This window comes from Eptatretus burgeri, chromosome 14 (assembly GCF_056783735.1).
Source record: "Eptatretus burgeri isolate ZD-2024b chromosome 14, Ebu_testis_v1, whole genome shotgun sequence".
In the NCBI taxonomy this organism is placed as follows: domain Eukaryota; kingdom Metazoa; phylum Chordata; class Myxini; order Myxiniformes; family Myxinidae; genus Eptatretus; species Eptatretus burgeri.
Genome location: NC_140974.1, coordinates 71,625,835 through 71,644,853, shown reverse-complemented (window position 1 = coordinate 71,644,853; position 19,019 = coordinate 71,625,835). Strand labels below are relative to the sequence as shown.

The following is a 19,019-nucleotide window of genomic DNA, read 5'->3' as shown; positions in this document are numbered from 1 at the left end:
CTTCGTGGGTTTTGATCCGATCCTGATAAAATTTTGGTGGGAGGTTTATATCATGATCGAGTTGCGTTTTCCTGAGAATGGGCGTGTTGCGCCCAAAAAACGTGTTTTTGGGGGGTAGCCGATTTCAATTTGCATCTTCTCCGAGGGGGTTTGTCGAATCTGACAGGGGTTTCGGTATTTGGTTAGGCCAATGGCACCTGCATAGCCCCATGGAGCTCAATTTTTCATTTTCGTCCCAAGGTCAAGGTCACAAGGTTACGAACTTCGAAAATTGCGAATTTTGACATAAAAAATTATCTTCTCCGAGGGGTTTGTCGAATCTGGCTGGGGTTTCGGTATTTGGTTAGCCCAATGGCACCTGCATAGCCCCACAGAGCTCGATTTTTCATTTTCGTCCCAAGGTCAAGGTCACACGGTCACGAACTTAGAACATTGCGAATTGTGTTTTTAGGGGGTAGCCGATTTCAATTTGCATCTTCTCTTAGGGGGTTTGTCGAATTTGGCAGGGGTTCCAGTATTTGGTTAGCCCAATGGCACCTGCATAGCCCCACGGAGCTCGATTTTTATTTTTTTTTCATTTTCGTCCCAAGGTCAAGGTCACAAGGTCACAAACTTAGAAAATTGCGAATTTTGACATAAAAATCAGACGACCGCCCAAACTTTGAGAGCTTGGATGACAATATTTTTTTATGCATAATCTTGAGGTCATTCCCCACCTCAAGTCTTGAAACCATTTTGCTCTATCTCGAACACCTTGCCCGTGGCGCCCCCTTCAAGTTTGTTTTTTACGCTGATTTCATCAAAGTATGGATAATCCGAGGAGTGCGAAACACCACATAGCCTATATGATATTATTAACCTCCGCCATCGAAGATCGGAGGTTGCTGTTTTCACCCCTTTCTGTTTGTTTGTTTGTTTGTTTGTTTGTGAACAGTATTACGGAAAAACTCCTCGACGGATTTCGACAAAACTTGGTGGGGGGGGGTTGGGTATGGTCCAAGGATCATGCCATTAAATTTTGGACTTGGTCCCCCCCGCCCAAAAAAAAAAATTGTTAGAGAAAAAAAAAGTTTTTTTTTGCATTTCTACATGTTTTAAGTGATTTCCAACCCCCCCCAAAAAAATTTAGAGAAAAAAGAAATTTTGCAACTTTTTTTTCAACAAAATTTCGATTTTTTTTTTTTTTTGCATTTTTACATGTTTTAAGTGATTTCCAACCCCCCCCCCCCAAAAAAAAATTTAGAGATTTTTTTTTTGCATTTCTACATGTTTTAAGTGATTTCCACCCCCCCCCAAAAAAAATTGTTCGAGAAAAAAAAAATTTTGCAACTTTTTTTTCAACAAAATTTCGATTTTTTTTTATTTTTTATTTTTTATTTTTTGCATTTTTACATGTTTTAAGTGATTTCCAACCCCCCTCCCCCGAAAAAAAAATGTTGGAGAAAAGAACTATAACTCTGTCAGCACTGTTGACATCATATTTAATGAATAAGATATAAGGTTCACTTGAGTGACCCAGCAGTATTGGTGGCGGAAGTTTTGCACTCTCCCGAGTGCTCCCCCTCTAGTATTGTTCCTGGAATGTTCCAGAGGAAGTTTTGCACCAAATGTCATAATCTTTGACCTTTGACCTTTAAAGTTCACAAAGTTCAAAGTTGTGGGAATCAAACTGGGTTTTCGACCTTCTTCGACGAACTAACTCCAATAAGCTATAGCACGTATCCTGTTTCCTTATTTTAATGTCCACAACATTGTTTTGTGACCTTTTAAAGGTTATGCAAAGGTCAAATTTTTAAAGTTGTTGAACGAAACAGGGTTTTCGACATTTTGCAGCTAATAACCTGTCACTCGTACCACATCATGTTGATCATTTTATAACTTGGTCAAACATTATCACATTGTCTCATCCTTGACTTCTGAAACAATCTACCTCGTCAAATACCGCTCGTGAACCTTCGTCGTCTTCAGACTTGTTACTGTTGCTTTCAGTTAAATTTGAACTCGTATCCTGCCAGTCTAGGTCCCTCACCTTTAGGTTACCTTTTTCTCCCAAATCTTGGTCTTTCTTGCAATTTTATTTTGATTAACATGTCAAGGCTCATGGAGGAGTGAGATCATAGAATGGATCAGGACATAAAGGAACAAACAGAACAATCTAAAGGGGGGGGGGTGGAAACGCACTAACAGCAATGTTGAGGGTCAAAAGAAGGAGACTTGGGGAAGAATGAGGGTAAGGGGAGGATGGAAGCGGTGAATAAGATAGATACAGTTGCAAACTGTAAGGAAGGAAAAGGTGGAAACTTGGAAAGAGGTGGGTTTGGGGAGGGCTAACGGGGGTAGAAAAGATCATGGATTTGCGTGTGGGATGATCTGAGATGGTGGTGAGCAGCACTCTTGAAGCCCTGGAGGGAAGAATGAGATTGAAGAGACTGAGGAAGTTGGTTCCACAAGCAGGAAAAAAATTGGACCAAATAAGTTGAGGTGAACAGTGATCCTGGATTTGGATAGTTTCAACAAAAGGGGAATGATGGTGGACCATGTGCCCTGGAAAAACCTGAGGGCACAAAGCAGGGAAAAAGCAGAGGGTGCAAGGCCAGAAACTAAGCGGTAGAATACAAAGGGATCACCTCTACTACCTTTCTGTGATGGCAAAGTGACAGACCCAAAGACCTCAGCTTCATCGTGGGAGATTCAAATGATCTTGAAAGCCTTGGTTTCCACTCCATCAAGCTGAGACAAATGTGAGGCAGGGGAGCCAGCCCAGATGGGAGAGCTGTACTCCTTAAACCTGCGGATGAAGGTCTTATGGGTTGATAAGAGTTCATGTGTACCAAGGAAGGACTTTGTACGAATAAAGATGCCCAGTTGGTGACTAACATGGAAGGCCAACTAAAAAGTGTGATTTGGCCAAGAAAGATCATGGCTGATTGTGAAGCTCAAAAGTTGGAGTGACTGAACGTGTTCAAGAGGATTGTTCAGAAAGTATGTGGGAGGGTTCACCATACGGTCCTTTCGGTGAGGGAGAGGGAGAGGGAGAAGGTATGACATTTGTCAGGATTGAAAGACCTATTCCAAGTGTTTGTCCAGATTGTGATTCAATCAAGGTGTGAAGAGAGGGAAGTTAATTGGTGGTGTCCTTCACAAAGAGTATGCGAGCTATCACCAGCACCGTGAACAAATTACCAATTCCAGCCCTAACTTCAGTCGAACGTCAGGCCTGGCCAGCCAGTTCGTGAAAGACTTCGGCCACCCCGATACAGTATGTTACCAATATGTTTGTGCAGTATAAGTAGTTAAATGATTCGAATGTTGTGACGCTCAAAATTGCTGAGGTTGTCAGAAGGGGCGTGGTTAGTTTGACAACTAACGGAATAGCACGATACATTAAGCTCCTCCTCTTCAGGCAGTCGGCTCCGCCTCCACCAAACAAAGTTTTTTTTTTTTAAGAGCATCGGATATCACGAAGTGAATGTGTCTGATCCGATTCGTTATCATGCTCCGTGTACTTTGTGGGATTCCATCCGCACTCTCTCTTCCATCCCGGACACCATGGCTCGTCGGTTTCGCTCGATGTTCCTCAAATAACTACACAATGTGAGTTTTACATTCCTGGACTTGTAAACAAGCGTGGGGACGGAGATGAAGGGTTGGAGGGAAAATTATCCTCAAACTCTTCTCGTTTTCCAAAACTGTTCTCACTTGGTGACGTTGATCTCGTACATGCTGAGAAAAGGTTACAAAACCAAGAAATCTGAGAGTTTCTACTCACAGGAGTCGCAGGGTTGCACGGTTTGTTTTTGTGGACGACGTGTCACAATTTTAATTACTTGATTCATTAAAATGTTCACTTGCATCACGTGATGTAGGTTTGGGTTCTCGAGTCCTCACGGTGTTTCATTCACGTTTAGTGAAGCATTTCTTCACTTTACTGAAAGTAAAGTTTACTGAAATGAATCACAAATTCTTGCTCTTACCTTCAGGGGGAATTGCATCAGCTTCACAACCCCCAACAACAAAGTACCCCCAACAAATGATGAAACCTGCAGCCCTGTGCTGCATACGTATGAATAATAATAATAATAAATGATAATAATACCAATGATATTTGGGAAACCTTCAAGGAACAAAGGTGCTGGGTGTAAAGTAAATGTGTTTCAATGATTTGTGAAGACTGGAAGCAGAAAGAGAGCATGGAGGTAAGAAGTGCAATGAAGGATAATCAGCAGAAGGCAATTATCGTTACACCGTAAGTACTCACGTTCTGTATCATATATATTTACTGGGAGGGTATGCTTACACATTGTAAGCAATAACGACTCGTGCTTCCCCATTATCTCCTATCGCTCACCTGCATTTATTTAGTTATATTTTCATTTATGGATGCTTTCCGACGGTTCTGTGATTTTTCCCGGTGTCCCTGCTTCGATGTCCATCGGCACACAAAATTACCGTGCTTCCCATTGTCTCCCGTCGCTCACCTGCATTTTTTTCATTTTTTTTCATTTATTTATATTTTCATTTACGGATGCTTTCCAATGGTTCTCTGATTTTTCCCGGTGTATCAGCTTCGATGTCCGTCAGCATGCAAAAATTCAGCTTTCTACATCACCCAAAAGGTACTGATCTTTAATATCAGTCAGTCAGTTAGTGAATCAGTGAGTGGGTGGTTAGAATAAGCTTTTTCTATTAGAAATGTATTTCTTATTATCATGGAGCAAACATATATGGTTATGGATGTATATTTGTAACCAAAACATCTCCTTTAACTTTATTAAACAAATTCCACCATGATGTTTATATATGTAAAACGAACCTCAGAAACACATTCACGACTTACCTGTATTCATGATTTTTTTTTTGTTACTTTTACTTGATTAATTGAGATATGGGAAATATAAAATAAAATATGCGATGTAAAAACCTGGCCGGAAGTCGAAGGGAAGCGGTGTATTGGGGCCACGTCTCCTCTGTACGGTTGGCAGTTCAAATTTTCAGTTTTTGTTATTGTTATTGTGTTGTCTTTACCATCCGGCTCTAACTGATAATTTAAAATAAACGAGTGCGTGGCCGTATGTGTGTAGCCGTACGTGCGAAAAAAAAAAAAACTTTCAAATTGCGTTCCAGAAACAACAACCACACAGGCCGTAGCTTCACTCTCGCATGCCCGTACGTGCGTGGCCATACGTGCGTGGCCGTACGTGCAAAAATAAAAAATAACTTTCAAACCGTGTGCCAGAAACAACAACCACACAGGCAGTTCCTTCGCTCAAAAAAAAAAAAACTTTCAAACCGTGTGCCAGAAACAACAACCACACAGGCTGTTCATTCGCTCTCGCATGCACGTACGTGCGTGCCCATCCGTGCGTGGCCGTACATGCAAAAAAAAAAAGCTTTCAAACAACTACACAGGCCGTTCCTTCGCTCTTGTAAACGACGACTGGATTGGGGCATTGTGTTTATAAATGCGCATAAGAAATCGAGAAATTATTAGAATACAGTAAATCATCACTATCCGGAAGTCCTGCGTTGTAACCCGTAATGGGGAACGCGCTCTTTCCCCATCGGCCACACCGACGCAGCAACGTGTCCTGTCGTTGGTTTGGTAAATAAATGGCCACAACTTGGGAACCACTTGTGCGATTAATATCAATCCTTGAAAAGGCACATACTCAGGTCCCCAGCAATATACCTGGCAAGTTTCAATTAGATTGGGCCAGTGGTTGTCGAGAAACAGCGGACACACACACAGACACACACACACAGACACACACAACACAACAACAGGTAGTCACACAGACTGCAAGGCCACCATACGTTGAACACCGGGATGCCTTAGGACTACCCTATGGCGACCGTGGAAATAGTGCGGCCGCCGTAATTATTGTGGGGTTGGCAAAATTCATTTTTCATTGATAAGAGCCTACGGCAGCCGCACGAATGACGCAAGCCCACCGTACGCCCTACGTACGGTCGACGTGGAACACATCTACATCACAGCTTGGCTTGTCGAATTGCTACGGCCAACGTAGAAATGAAAAAAGTTATAACTCCACGCTATAATTCCATGGCGACCCCTACGGCCTGTAAAAGATAGCCATACGACGTCGGGCCACCCTGAGGTCTCCTCAGAAACTTTGCGGCCGCCGCATGTTTCTGTCAATTCGGGGGGGGGGGGGGGTACGGCCGCCGTATCCTAGCCGTAGAGCAAATCTGACTTAGGCCTGAGCATTTCCAAGGCAAACGCTTTGCATTTGGGTCCGTCAATTGGTTAAAGTTCCTGCAGAATCTGCACCTTATCGGAATAAATCTTGTCTTTTATTCAAAATCCTGAGTACAGTGGTGGTTGGTAGTCTCAGTTGTCTGGATGCGCGACGGATTGATTTTCTGGGACTTTGTTGAAATTATTCACGCACTCGTTCAACGTCTGCTGCACTCATGCTTGGGCGACCCGTACTTTTCCGTTTGTGACAACTTCCAATCTCCTCAAACATCTTGTACCCTTCTCTGATATCAGTCCACGATGGCCGATTCCTTCCATACCTTGTACAGAAATTCCACTGAACTTTCATGTCGGACCTCGTCTCGATGAACCATTCGGCACATTGAGCTTTCTTCAGTGGAGTCACCATTTTCTTTTCCATTAAACCACGAGACCTGAAAAAAGAGAAAACTTTATGAGTTTCTGTTTCATATAAAATTAAGGGTGTTGTTGTATCATTTGTGGTACTAAATATATTAACAACCAAAGTTGTCCAGATCTTCTTGAAACATCCTCTTATATGTACTGCTTGAAACGCTTTCGTTGTTACCCTATCCAAGTCTAAAATCGATACTCACCTGGATTCTTTCACACCCTTATTTTCTCACCTGTGGTTGGTTAACTGTTATCCTGATTCCATTGTCTTAAAATATTCCCTTCATGATTTCATGTTTGCTGCCCATAACTACGTCGTAGTCTCCCATTTATGCTCGTGAACCTCACTACACCTGCTTGGACCATGTTCTCACCTTTCCCCTACAATTCCCTTTCCTTATGCTGTTGCACCCATTTTTTGCTGTCCTGCTGTTTTCCCTTTGCCCCATCTTGTCTGTTGATCCATTGCCCTTTGTCATTCTGTTTTTCCTTGAGCCTCACTTGACACCTGTATAAAAAGTGAGAATTTTGGTTGCATTCAGAGCAAGTAATTCTCAGCTTTTGCAAGTTTGATTTCTGTTTCTCTTGAACGTTTCTTGTTTGTGTAAAACTTAAGATGGACTCTGCTTTCCAGTAGACCTTATCCAGCAGATCCATTTCAAGCAGTATGTGACGGACCACCCACACAGCCTTGGCTCTCCACAAGTTATGTTCACGGTTCGAGAGGACCACCACTGCTGCCTGATACCATTGGTATATGCATCGAGCGTTCTGCACAACTCTGGCCTGAGCGAGAAGCTTTCATATTTGCAAAAGAGGGAGAAAGACGCACCTTCCACCAGGTGCTTGAGGAGGTGAGCAAATGCATTTGTTTTTGAGGAGTAGGTTTTTTGTTACCAAACTTAGGAGAGCACAGAAAGATGACCATATACCACCATGCACATCACGACCATGTACCACCATGAACATCACCACCATGTACCACCATACACATCACTACCAGAGACATCACCACCATGTACCACCATGCAGATCACCACCATGTACCACCATGCACATCACCACCATGTACCACCATGCACATCAACACCATGTACCACCATGCACATCACCACCATGTACCACCATGCACATCAACACCATGTACCACCATGCACATCACCACCATGTACCACCATGCACATCAACACCATGTACCACCTTGCACATCACCACCATGTTCCACCATACACATCAGCACCATGTACTACCATGCACATCACCACCATGTACCACCATACACATCAGCACCATGTACTACCATGCACATCACCACCATGTACCACCATACACATCAGCACCATGTACTACCATGCACATCACCACCATGTACCACCTTGCACATCACTACCATGTACCACCATGCACATCACCACCATGTACCACCATGCACATCACCACCATATACCACCATGCACATCACTACCATATACCACCATGCACATCACCACCATGTACCACCATGCACATCACCACCATGTACCACCATGCACATCACCACCATGTACATCACCACCATGCACATCACCACCATGTACCACCATGCACATCACCACCATGTACCACCATGCACATCACCACCATGTACATCACCACCATGCACATCACCACCATGTACCACCATGCACATCACCACCATGTACCACCATGCACATCACCACCATGTACCACCATGCACATCACCACCATGTACCACCATGCACATCACCACCATGTACCACCATGCACATCACCACCATATACCACCATGCACATCACTACCATATACCACCATGCACATCACCACCATGTACCACCATGCACATCACCACCATGTACCACCATGCACATCACCACCATGTACATCACCACCATGCACATCACCACCATGTACCACCATGCACATCACCACCATGTACCACCATGCACATCACCACCATGTACATCACCACCATGCACATCACCACCATGTACCACCATGCACATCACCACCATGTACCACCATGCACATCACCACCATGTACCACCATGCACATCACCACCATGTACCACCATGCACATCACCACCATGTACCACCATGCACATCACCACCATGTACCACCATGCACATCACCACCATGTACCACCATGCACATCACCACCATGTACCACCATGCACATCACCACCATGTACCACCATGCACATCACCACCATGTACCACCATGCACATCACCACCATGTACCACCATGCACATCACCATCATGTACCACCATGCACATCACCACCATGTACCACCATGCACATCACCACCATGTACCACCATGCACATCACCACCATGTACCACCATGCACATCACCACCATGTACCACCATGCACATCACCACCATGTACCACCATGCACATCACCACCATGTACCACCATGCACATCACCACCATGTACCACCATGGACATCACCACCATATACCACCATTTACATCACCACCAGGCACATCACCACCATGTACCACCATACACATCACTACCATATACCACCATGCACATCACGACCATGTACCACCATGAACATCACCACCATGTACCACCATACACATCACTACCAGAGACATCACCACCATGTACCACCATGCAGATCACCACCATGTACCACCATGCACATCACCACCATGTACCACCATGCACATCACCACCATGTACCACCATGCACATCACCACCATGTACCACCATGCACATCACCACCATGTACCACCATGCACATCACCACCATGTACCACCATGCACATCACCACCATGTACCACCATGCACATCACCACCATGTACCACCATGCACATCACCACCATGTACCACCATGCACATCACCACCATGTACCACCATGCACATCACCACCATGTACCACCATGCACATCACCACCATGTACCACCATGCACATCACCACCATGTACCACCATGCACATCACCACCATGTACCACCATGGACATCACCACCAGGCACATCACCACCATGTACCACCATACACATCACTACCATATACCACCATGCACATCACGACCATGTACCACCATGAACATCACCACCATGTACCACCATACACATCACTACCAGAGACATCACCACCATGTACCACCATGCAGATCACGACCATGTACCACCATGCACATCACCACCATGTACCACCATGCACATCAACACCATGTACCACCATGCACATCACCACCATGTACCACCATGCACATCACCACCATGTACCACCATGCACATCACCACCATGTACCACCATGCACATCAACACCATGTACCACCTTGCACATCACCACCATGTTCCACCATACACATCAGCACCATGTACTACCATGCACATCACCACCATGTACCACCATACACATCAGCACCATGTACTACCATGCACATCACCACCATGTACCACCATACACATCAGCACCATGTACTACCATGCACATCACCACCATGTACCACCTTGCACATCACTACCATGTACCACCATGCACATCACCACCATATACCACCATGCACATCACTACCATATACCACCTTGCACATCACCACCATGTCCCACCTTGCACATCACCACCATGTCCCACCTTGCACATCACCACCATGTACCACCTTGCACATCACCACCTTGCACATCACCACCATGTCCCACCTTGCACATCACCACCATGTCCCACCTTGCACATCACCACCATGTACCACCTTGCACATCACCACCATGTCCCACCATACATATCACTGCCATCTACCACCATGCACATCACCACCATGTACCACCATGCACATCACCACCATGTACTACCATGCACATCACCACCATGTATCACCATGCACATCACCACCATGTCCCACCATACATATCACTGCCATCTACCACCATACACATCACTACCATATACCACCGTGTACATCACCACCATGTACCACCATGCACATCACCACCATATACCATGAGACACATCACCACCATATACCATGAGACACATCACCAACATATACCATGAGACACATCACCAACATATACCATAATACACATCACCAACATATACCATGAGACACATCACCACCATATACCATGAGACACATCACCACCATATACCATGAGACACATCACCACCATATACCATGATACACATCACCATTGACTTTAAATATTGACTTACTGTATGTATTGTTATTTTAAAATACTATCATTATAATACGATACATGTTACTCTTTTGGTGTTAAAACTCATTTATTGCCACCATGTTCTCATATTTCTGTTTCTCCAGAGAGCAGCATGGACTTCTTTTAAAAAACAAAGTTGAGAGTGAAGTCGACATTTGAAAAAGTTGAACTTAAAGAAGCATAAAACTAATAATTGTCATCAGAGGCGGAGTTAGTCATTTGGGGGCCCCATGCAAATCTCAAAAATGGACCAGTGAGGCCCTGTGAGCCCTGCAAGTCTGTCATCACATGAAAATGGGCAATTTTGACATTCATCTGTGTGACATCGATGTATTCCGTCATTACTTGTGCAATCTCAACCAAGTAAACTTGCCAAGCGGACTTCAGGTCAGAAAGCAAAGGTTGTCGCGACTTCGGTTGCCCCCCCTCACTGAGAGTTCTGAAGATGGTGCGACACAAATTTATCTTTGTAAATGTTTCCCGTGTAGCACCTGGCTCCTGGTGGTGGTGGGAGATTGTGTTACGAGTGACGCTTCAGAACCCTTGATTGTATCACGAGTGAGAGCACTCCGTGTTATTTTCACTCTTTCCGCCGATGTTGTTTTTGACTCGATTGTAAAAAATCCTGAGGAATTCCCGTTTTATTGCAACCCCCCCCTCCCCCCCCCCGCTTTGGAAAGGTGTATATATCGCAGCTTGAGCGTCGTTCCACCTTATCGTGGCATTTTTACAAGGCCACTTCAAATGTCAAAAATAAGAACAAGAAGTGTCTCTTGGTTCTTTTTGCTCTTAAGTGCCTTTAGTCATCCTGAGTGTGCCTTTATTTATTAATCTTTTCACAGTGTTTCGGTCTGCCTTTCATTTTGTGACTCTCAATTTTGTCATCCCATGTCTCCTTTCAATAAAACTGTTGTTCCTAACGTACAGTGGTCACCTGATAACCCCCTATTATCTCATGCGCGTACCCACACTGTTTTAGCCTGGTCTGCTTGATCACGGGTGGAGATAGAATTTGATAAACGTTCATCATAAGAGACCGGCGACATTTTGATTCCGACAATGGGAAACCACGCTGACTGCTCGAACGTGATTACCTTTAATTCGGCCATTCGCGAAGCACATCACGTTGACGTGGCTGGTCTGCATTGGTTGACCCATCGATGCTACAGTATTACATCGTGTGTGGCATGGTATTACATCCCATTAGGTTTAAAACCATGATGATGATGCACTTTCATACTGCATACAATATTTCTGCTTTTTGTGCTCTGGTGCTTCACAATATTTAAACCACATGCATGCCATGTCATTCTGTAATGCACTCAATAGACAGGGACGAAGGTTCTGAAGTGGGAACAACAGGTTTAATTCGGACACGGTCACAACACAGCACAGTACAGCATCGGAACATGCGCGGGTCACGTGACTCTGCTTAACCACGCCCCGGTGCACCTGTGTACGCATGCATTCTCATGAACTCCTGATACATCTCACATTCTTAATGTTGTTCTGCTGAATTTTCAGTTTTGTAACATTATGAAGGATAGTTTTGGTTGAATTGCTCTGAGCTGTGCAGTGTGTTTTCTTTACAAGTTAAGGCTTCTCAGGTTCAATGTAAACTATAATTGTGACGTTATTATCACCCTCTCTTGGTCAGGTAGAAAAACTAGCCCAAGGTTTTTTGGCCCTGGGACTGAAACCGGGAGATCGTATTGGAGTGATGGCGCCAAACTCGCTGTATTGGGTTCTCACCCAGCTCGCAGCAGCATATGCGGGCATCATTCTGGTGAGTCATCAATTTGTTCTCATTATTTTCAGTAAAATTTTGGGATAACAGTTGTGTTTTTGATTGTTGTAATGTGTGAGTAATGTCATGCAAGTTTCTTCTGATATGATGTGTCCCATGATCAAGAAAATCATTGTGGCTCCATGCTGGCATTTGCCTGATCAAATAGACCACCGGTACCCCTGTCCTCTCTGAACCAGGTTGGATCTGGAATTTGGAATTTACCTATGTGCTCCCAACATCTCGTCTATTCTTCATTGAAAAACGCCGTGGGATGTTTAATGTCTTCCAGCAAACCAATTACAAGCAGTCATGGAATCCATCGATGTTTCCAATGTCAAGTCGTTCCTGTTTCTAAACAGTTTAATCTCCGACCATCACTTTGAATCCCGTCCAGGACGCTCAACTCTGGACCTACTTTTGCTCCTCTCTGAACAATGGTTGGAGACCCTAAATCTCAAACAAGAGGTTAGGAACGTCTCCCTGGACATATGTCAGGTATTGAACGCAGCCTTCCATCCTGCTTTGCTGGTCAACCTCTCTCCCTGGATTTCTGACTTCCTCCACTCACACAGTCAATGCATTGCCGTCAATGGAACCCTCTCCCCCCTCTACCAGTGGAAGCTCGGTTTTCTCAAGGCACTGTTTTCAGCCTGGTCTTGTTCCTTCTCTGTGTTAATGACCTCACTAATTCCCTGGAAAACCCTCTTCCTTGTTGCTGATTACTGCACATTGTGTCTGGGGGGAGAGGGGGGGGCTGGCGGGGGTAGGTGTAGAGCATGAGGGGTGAAGGGGGGGAGGCAGCATGAAGGGAATGGAAGTCAGCATGAAGGGAATGGAAGGAAGCATGAGGGGAATGGAAGGAAGCATGAGGGGAGGGGAGGCAGCATACCAGGCTGTTCCCGGGGCGATAAAACGCGCCAAAACAGCAACGTTTTGTTTTTTACCGCCGTGTTCTACATAAAACCGAGTGGAAAATCTTCCTCCTTCATCTTCTTCTTCACTTATCATAAAAGGTGAGTCTCATTCAATCCCGTTTCACAAATTTATTAGATTCAGAAAACGCTGATAATTATACACCGCTTTTCAAAGCATCACAAAGCAGGTCGCTCTACTTGCAACACAGGTGAGAAACGGATACAAAAAAGCAGCTGATATTTCAATAATTAATTCACATGATTTTTAAAGGGTGAATGTAAAAAAATTTTGTGTGTGTGTTTTTATTTTATGTATTGCATTTTTTTTAATTAGGTAATTTCTAACGTCATCGCTGACGAGATGACCTAATAAAATCAGTGTCTGTGTCCGTACGTCCCCATTTTTTTCTTTCGATTTTCTTGATATTTGGTATGTGGGTAGATGTCGATGAGGGATGCATGACAGTATGACCCTTGACCCGATTGAAGGTCAAGGTCAACGTCAAGGTCACTCCAAAGTTGCGAAATCGTCCATTTTCAAAATCTATCTCCTCCGCCGTTTATGATCCAATCTTCGAAATTCCTTCGGATTCTGATAATATAGAATATCTAAATTTAGACAGGCAGGTTTTTTGAAATTCGTCCTTGTTATCGAGTCACGTGTCTTCAAAGTTGGAAGAATCGTCGATGTGATATGGTCAAAAAAATTTCGCCCGATCTTGATGAACTTGGTGCGTCGGTCGGGGTCGATGAGTGATGCACGACGGTATGACTTTCGACCTGATTGAAGGTCAATGTCAAGTCAACGATGCTGTAAACTTGTGAAATCATCCATTGTCAAAATATCATCCGCCATTTATGACTCAGAAATGCGGTTTGATTTCTGAGGTCCGGTTTCTATCCTTTTGAAGACACATGATCATAAATGTTCCAAATCAACCATTTTCAAAATCTATCTCCAGATAACTCAGATATGTTGTTTGATTTCTGAGATTTTCTATCCTTTTTACTCCCGGGCTTTCGTCTGTACGTTGAACCAAAAGACAAGACGACATCGAAGCCATTCTAAGCCGATCAGAGATCCACATCTACAGAACTTCAGAGATGACCGTCACCCCCAAACGGGGGTAATTTTTATTATTATTTTTTTATCTTTAGCAATTACGCAAAGATTGCTATTTCCATCAGCGAAGCGACGGGTCTTGTTTCTGGTGGCTTTGAAATGAACAACCAAGCAGCTTGGTGAGTGCTCACCAAGTGGCTTAAGCCTCAATCGAACACTCCAACAAAATGGTTGATAAGGAACATATGGCTTGGCAAACAATTAACGATCACCAATTGGACATACAAACAGCATGTACCCGAAGACGCCCAAGCAATGTCCGAATTGGACAAATGAACAGTTTTTAGCAGTCGGAACTGCTGTTAAGTTCAATTCTGGAGCTTAAATTTTGTAATTTGGCATAGTTTAGGAGATTCTCGAGGTTATGAAATAAATCCACGAACACAGGCATCTCCCAGGGTTTATAAACATTGCAATGTGTCTTGCAATTCATAGGTATGATCAGGCATTCGATGATATAAGTGAGGAAGGTGAAAAAAAAAACTTTATCGTTAAGAAATCATTACGGCCTGTTCCAAGCCAAGGCAATGTTGAGCGGGCCAAAAAAAAAAGAAATGCTGGCTTAAGACTCTTGTGGGCTGACCAAGATGGCGCGCCACCATTTTGGTGAGGCTTATTTTGGTTTTTCGTGATGAGCACCCCCTAAATTTTCTTCAAAAGAGGTGTTTAAATTAACCCAAACACCCAATTTCATTCATGCACCACCTTGGAGTTCAGTGAGTATGCATGCAAAGTTTGGGGCTGCTGGGTTTCATAGTTTTGGAGTTATGGAGGAGATGGGCTGAGAGACACACACTGACATTCATTATTATTATTATTATTATTTACACATGGTACATGCTTTAGAGCCTCATTGGGATGCATTTCTTTCTGCGCTGTCGCTGATGAATTACCAACAAACGACGAAACCAGTCTGGCAGCTGAGGGGGTGTGTAGTTTGAGATTCCCACGTTTGTACAATTTGTGAACATCTTTATAGCTGTGGAGGAACTCTGGGAACGGTTTAAAACAGCAAAGCACTTACCTTGGGTAGCCCTTCATGGTTGCTTTATGCAGCTTCTTTAGCGAGAAGAGCCTGGGAGGAGTCAATTTATTTATATAATCCGAGCCACCTGGGTTTAATTGATTAGGTGAGAGCTGATTGGTTATTCCCTCCATTTACAGGTGAGAGATGTGGGTGGGTCTTTGTATTTCATAGGGACAGGGTAGTGCAGATCCGACTGACACACTTGGTTATGCGATAATTGAAACACACAAGGTTTATGTTCAAAGCTTGCAATTTTATTATTTATGGTAGATAACATCAGGAAGGTGGCCTCCACCAGTTGCAGTGCATTGTCTTCGAAAAATGGTCCCACAACCCCAAAAATTCCCACCCACCCCTCGGACAGGAGAGCGGTCTGAAATGTGTCAGTTGGCTCTGCACCAGCTTGTATATACACACACTGCTGAGATTGCTTTCATGTTTTGGTCATTATATTGCAATGGTGATATGTCGAGCTTTTATATGTGACATATCATGATGCTTTCTTTTATCTGCAGGTCACAATAAATCCCATGTATGAGAAAGATGAACTTGAGTTTGCACTGAAAAAGGTTTGCCTTTCACAGCTACATTCCACTGAAACAACTTAAGATGTTTATTGATTAACTTTCCTGCAGGCATAATATTGATACTTTTTGTGATTGTTAATTCAGTTCACTTTGTGTTCTAATTTCAATTGACACAGTTTTTGATAAAGCTTGCTGCAAGCTGAATTTTAACGGAATTGTTGATTGGTGGTGTAACGATGAGAGCGTCCACTCCAAGTCTGGGAGGTCGGTGGTTCAAACCCCTGCCGAGTCCTACCAAAGAGTTAAAAATGGAACATCATGCTTACTTGCTTGGTGTTCAGCATTACAAAGGATAAGAGCACGGACAATCCTCATAGTTTGGCATCCATGGGGAGGAGGAAATTCCTCCAGAGGAAATGTTCTGCTGAGTGTGGTGAGAAAGGTGGTGCCATTTGAAATGAAGACAAGAGAAGAACCTTCAGAGTTTAGGCTCTATTCCATTTGATTGAAGCCACTTCTACGGGCACACCAGGAAATACAAACGCAGAATGGAGTACAAGCAGTAAGGTACACACGCGCAACTAATCACCGCAAAATAAATCAGTATTATATATCAATCAGTGTTCTCACCATTCAATGAGCACCAAGTGAGCCGGCGACATACAACGGCAATGCCCCAGGGACAAAACCCCGCGGCCGAGCCGAACCTCAGCTTTATCTCTTCTGTGCTCGAGCCGGGCATCATGTGATCACACGTCACGACCTTCCATTCACCACACCATTGTTGTGACGTCGCTAGTACCCAGAGTATCCCGGGAAGTGCTGGCACTTCCCCCAAGTTCAGTGGCTGTATTTGTCTTGTCTGACAGTCCTATATTATGTCATGTCGGTCCGTGTGTGTGTGCGTGCGTGCGTGCGTGTGTGTGTCCAGGCCGTAACATTTTTACCATTTCAGTTTTTTTCATCAAATTTTCAACAAATGTTTATTTTCAGAATGTGGAGAAAATAATAAAAAAATTGGGTCAAATGTGAAAGGGCAAAGTCATCAAAACTATAAATAGACATGACTAGTCCAGCAGCAGCGCATTAAGGCTTGGAGATGAGTTGCGGGAATGTGCTTGTAAGGGGAAATGCTGATTACCCTGAGGCCCTCTCCCTGTAAACTGTTTATTTCTCGGCAGGGAAAATGATCAGAAATGTTCAGGGCTTCTTCCGTAACTTCTTCTTTTTGATAACCTCAAAGTGAGAATAAGAAAACTGTTGTTACAAAATACAACTTTCTTATCTCTCCCTGGTTACCCTCTCCTCTGGTATGACAGACCAGAGTCTCGTCCTGGTGGCGGAGTTGCTCTCTTCATCAAAGACTGTATCCCTCACTCACCATGCACTGCCCTCTCTCCTCCACACCCCCAGGAATACCTCTGGCTTCGGCTTCCAGAGGTCTTTATACATCTTTATACATCTTCCAGAGGTCTAACCCAAGCATCTCGTCTTTATATGTGTGTTGTACCGTCCACCAAACAGTGACGACTCCATTTACATCTCGGTCTCTAATAACATGGATCAACTTCTTTCTTGTCATCCCAACTCTCTTGTCCTCAAATGTGGTGACTTCATTTGTCATCATGCCAGTTGACTGGGTGTGGGTACCTCTGCCACCTGCCATGGTACTTTGGCAAAACACTTCTGTGACTCATTGGGACTGACTCAATCTGTGAACTTCCAGACCCAGATCTCAACCAATGGTACTCCATCTCTTCTGGATCTGATTTTGACCAATTTCCCTGAAAATATCTGCTGTTCTTCCTCCACTGCAATTGGTTCATCTGACAACATGGTTGTCAAAGTAGACATCTCTCTGGCTGTTATCAGAGAACCACGACAGTGCCATCGAGTCTGGCATTTCACCCAGGCTGACTGGCAGGGTCTTCAGGCAGCCATCAAACTTCTACACTGCAGCTCACGTGCTCTCAAAACATGCTCCTCTGCTCTTGCTCACCCTCTCTCTGTTCTATTCAACCTCTCATTTGCTCAAGGTCATCTGCCATCTGCTTGGAAATCAGCAAACATTACTGCCCTGCATAAAAAAGGTGCAAAAACAGATCCCTGCAACTCCAGACCAATCAGCCTTCTCCCAATCATCAGCAAGGTTATGGAATCCATCATCGCTTCAGACATTAAATCCTTCCTCTTCTCCAATGGCTTGATTTCAGATCATCAATTTGGATTCAGACCAGGTCACTCTACTCTGGATATACTGCTTCAGCTCTCCCAACAATGGATGGAGGTCCTCAATGCCAGACATGATATCAGAGCCATATCCCAAGACATATCACGTGCTTTTGACACGGTCTGGCACCCTGCCCTGCTCACCAAACTCTCTTCCTATGGTATCCAAGGCCATCGCCACTCATGGCTCGCAGACTTCCTCTCCTGTCGCAGTCGATGTGTGGCCCTTACTGGAGTTCTCTCATCCCCTCTGCCTGTCCAGGCTGGAGTCTCTCATGGCAGCGTTCTGGGCCCTGTTCTTTTTTTGGTTTTCATCAATGACCTCTCTAACTCTTTGGAAAATCCTCTTTATCTCTTTGCTGATGACTCCACCCTCTGCCGTACCATCTGCCATCCCTCAGATCGGCAAGCCGCAGCTTTTTCACTCTCTGCAGATCTGGGTAAAATCACAAATTGCTCCAACACGTGGAACATGTCTTTCAATCCTGGCAAATCTCACACCCTCACTCTGTCTCTCCGAAAGGACTGTCTGGAACCCCCCCTCCCCCTCCGCCACATCTACTTTATGAACAATCCTCTTGAAGAAGTCC

The 19,019-nt window shown here is 44.3% G+C and overlaps 1 protein-coding gene across 3 annotated transcripts in view; it reads left to right on the top strand.

Moving 5' to 3' along the window:
* Positions 1–3,412: 3,412 nt before the first annotated feature.
* The window catches only part of LOC147013577 (medium-chain acyl-CoA ligase ACSF2, mitochondrial-like), a 91,039-nt gene continuing 75,432 nt past the window's right edge, over positions 3,413–19,019 (top strand). Inside the window, exons 1-4 of one of the 3 annotated variants that reach the window (XM_085855486.1) lie at positions 3,413–3,594; positions 7,269–7,488; positions 12,478–12,606; positions 16,189–16,242. In XM_085855486.1, the coding sequence (XP_085711612.1) occupies positions 3,470–3,594; positions 7,269–7,488; positions 12,478–12,606; positions 16,189–16,242 (528 nt within the window). In that variant the 5' untranslated portion in view covers positions 3,413–3,469. The remainder of the gene's footprint in view (positions 3,595–7,268; positions 7,489–12,477; positions 12,607–16,188; positions 16,243–19,019) is intronic. The other 2 variants (XM_085855485.1, XM_085855484.1) reach the window with 2 other exon arrangements.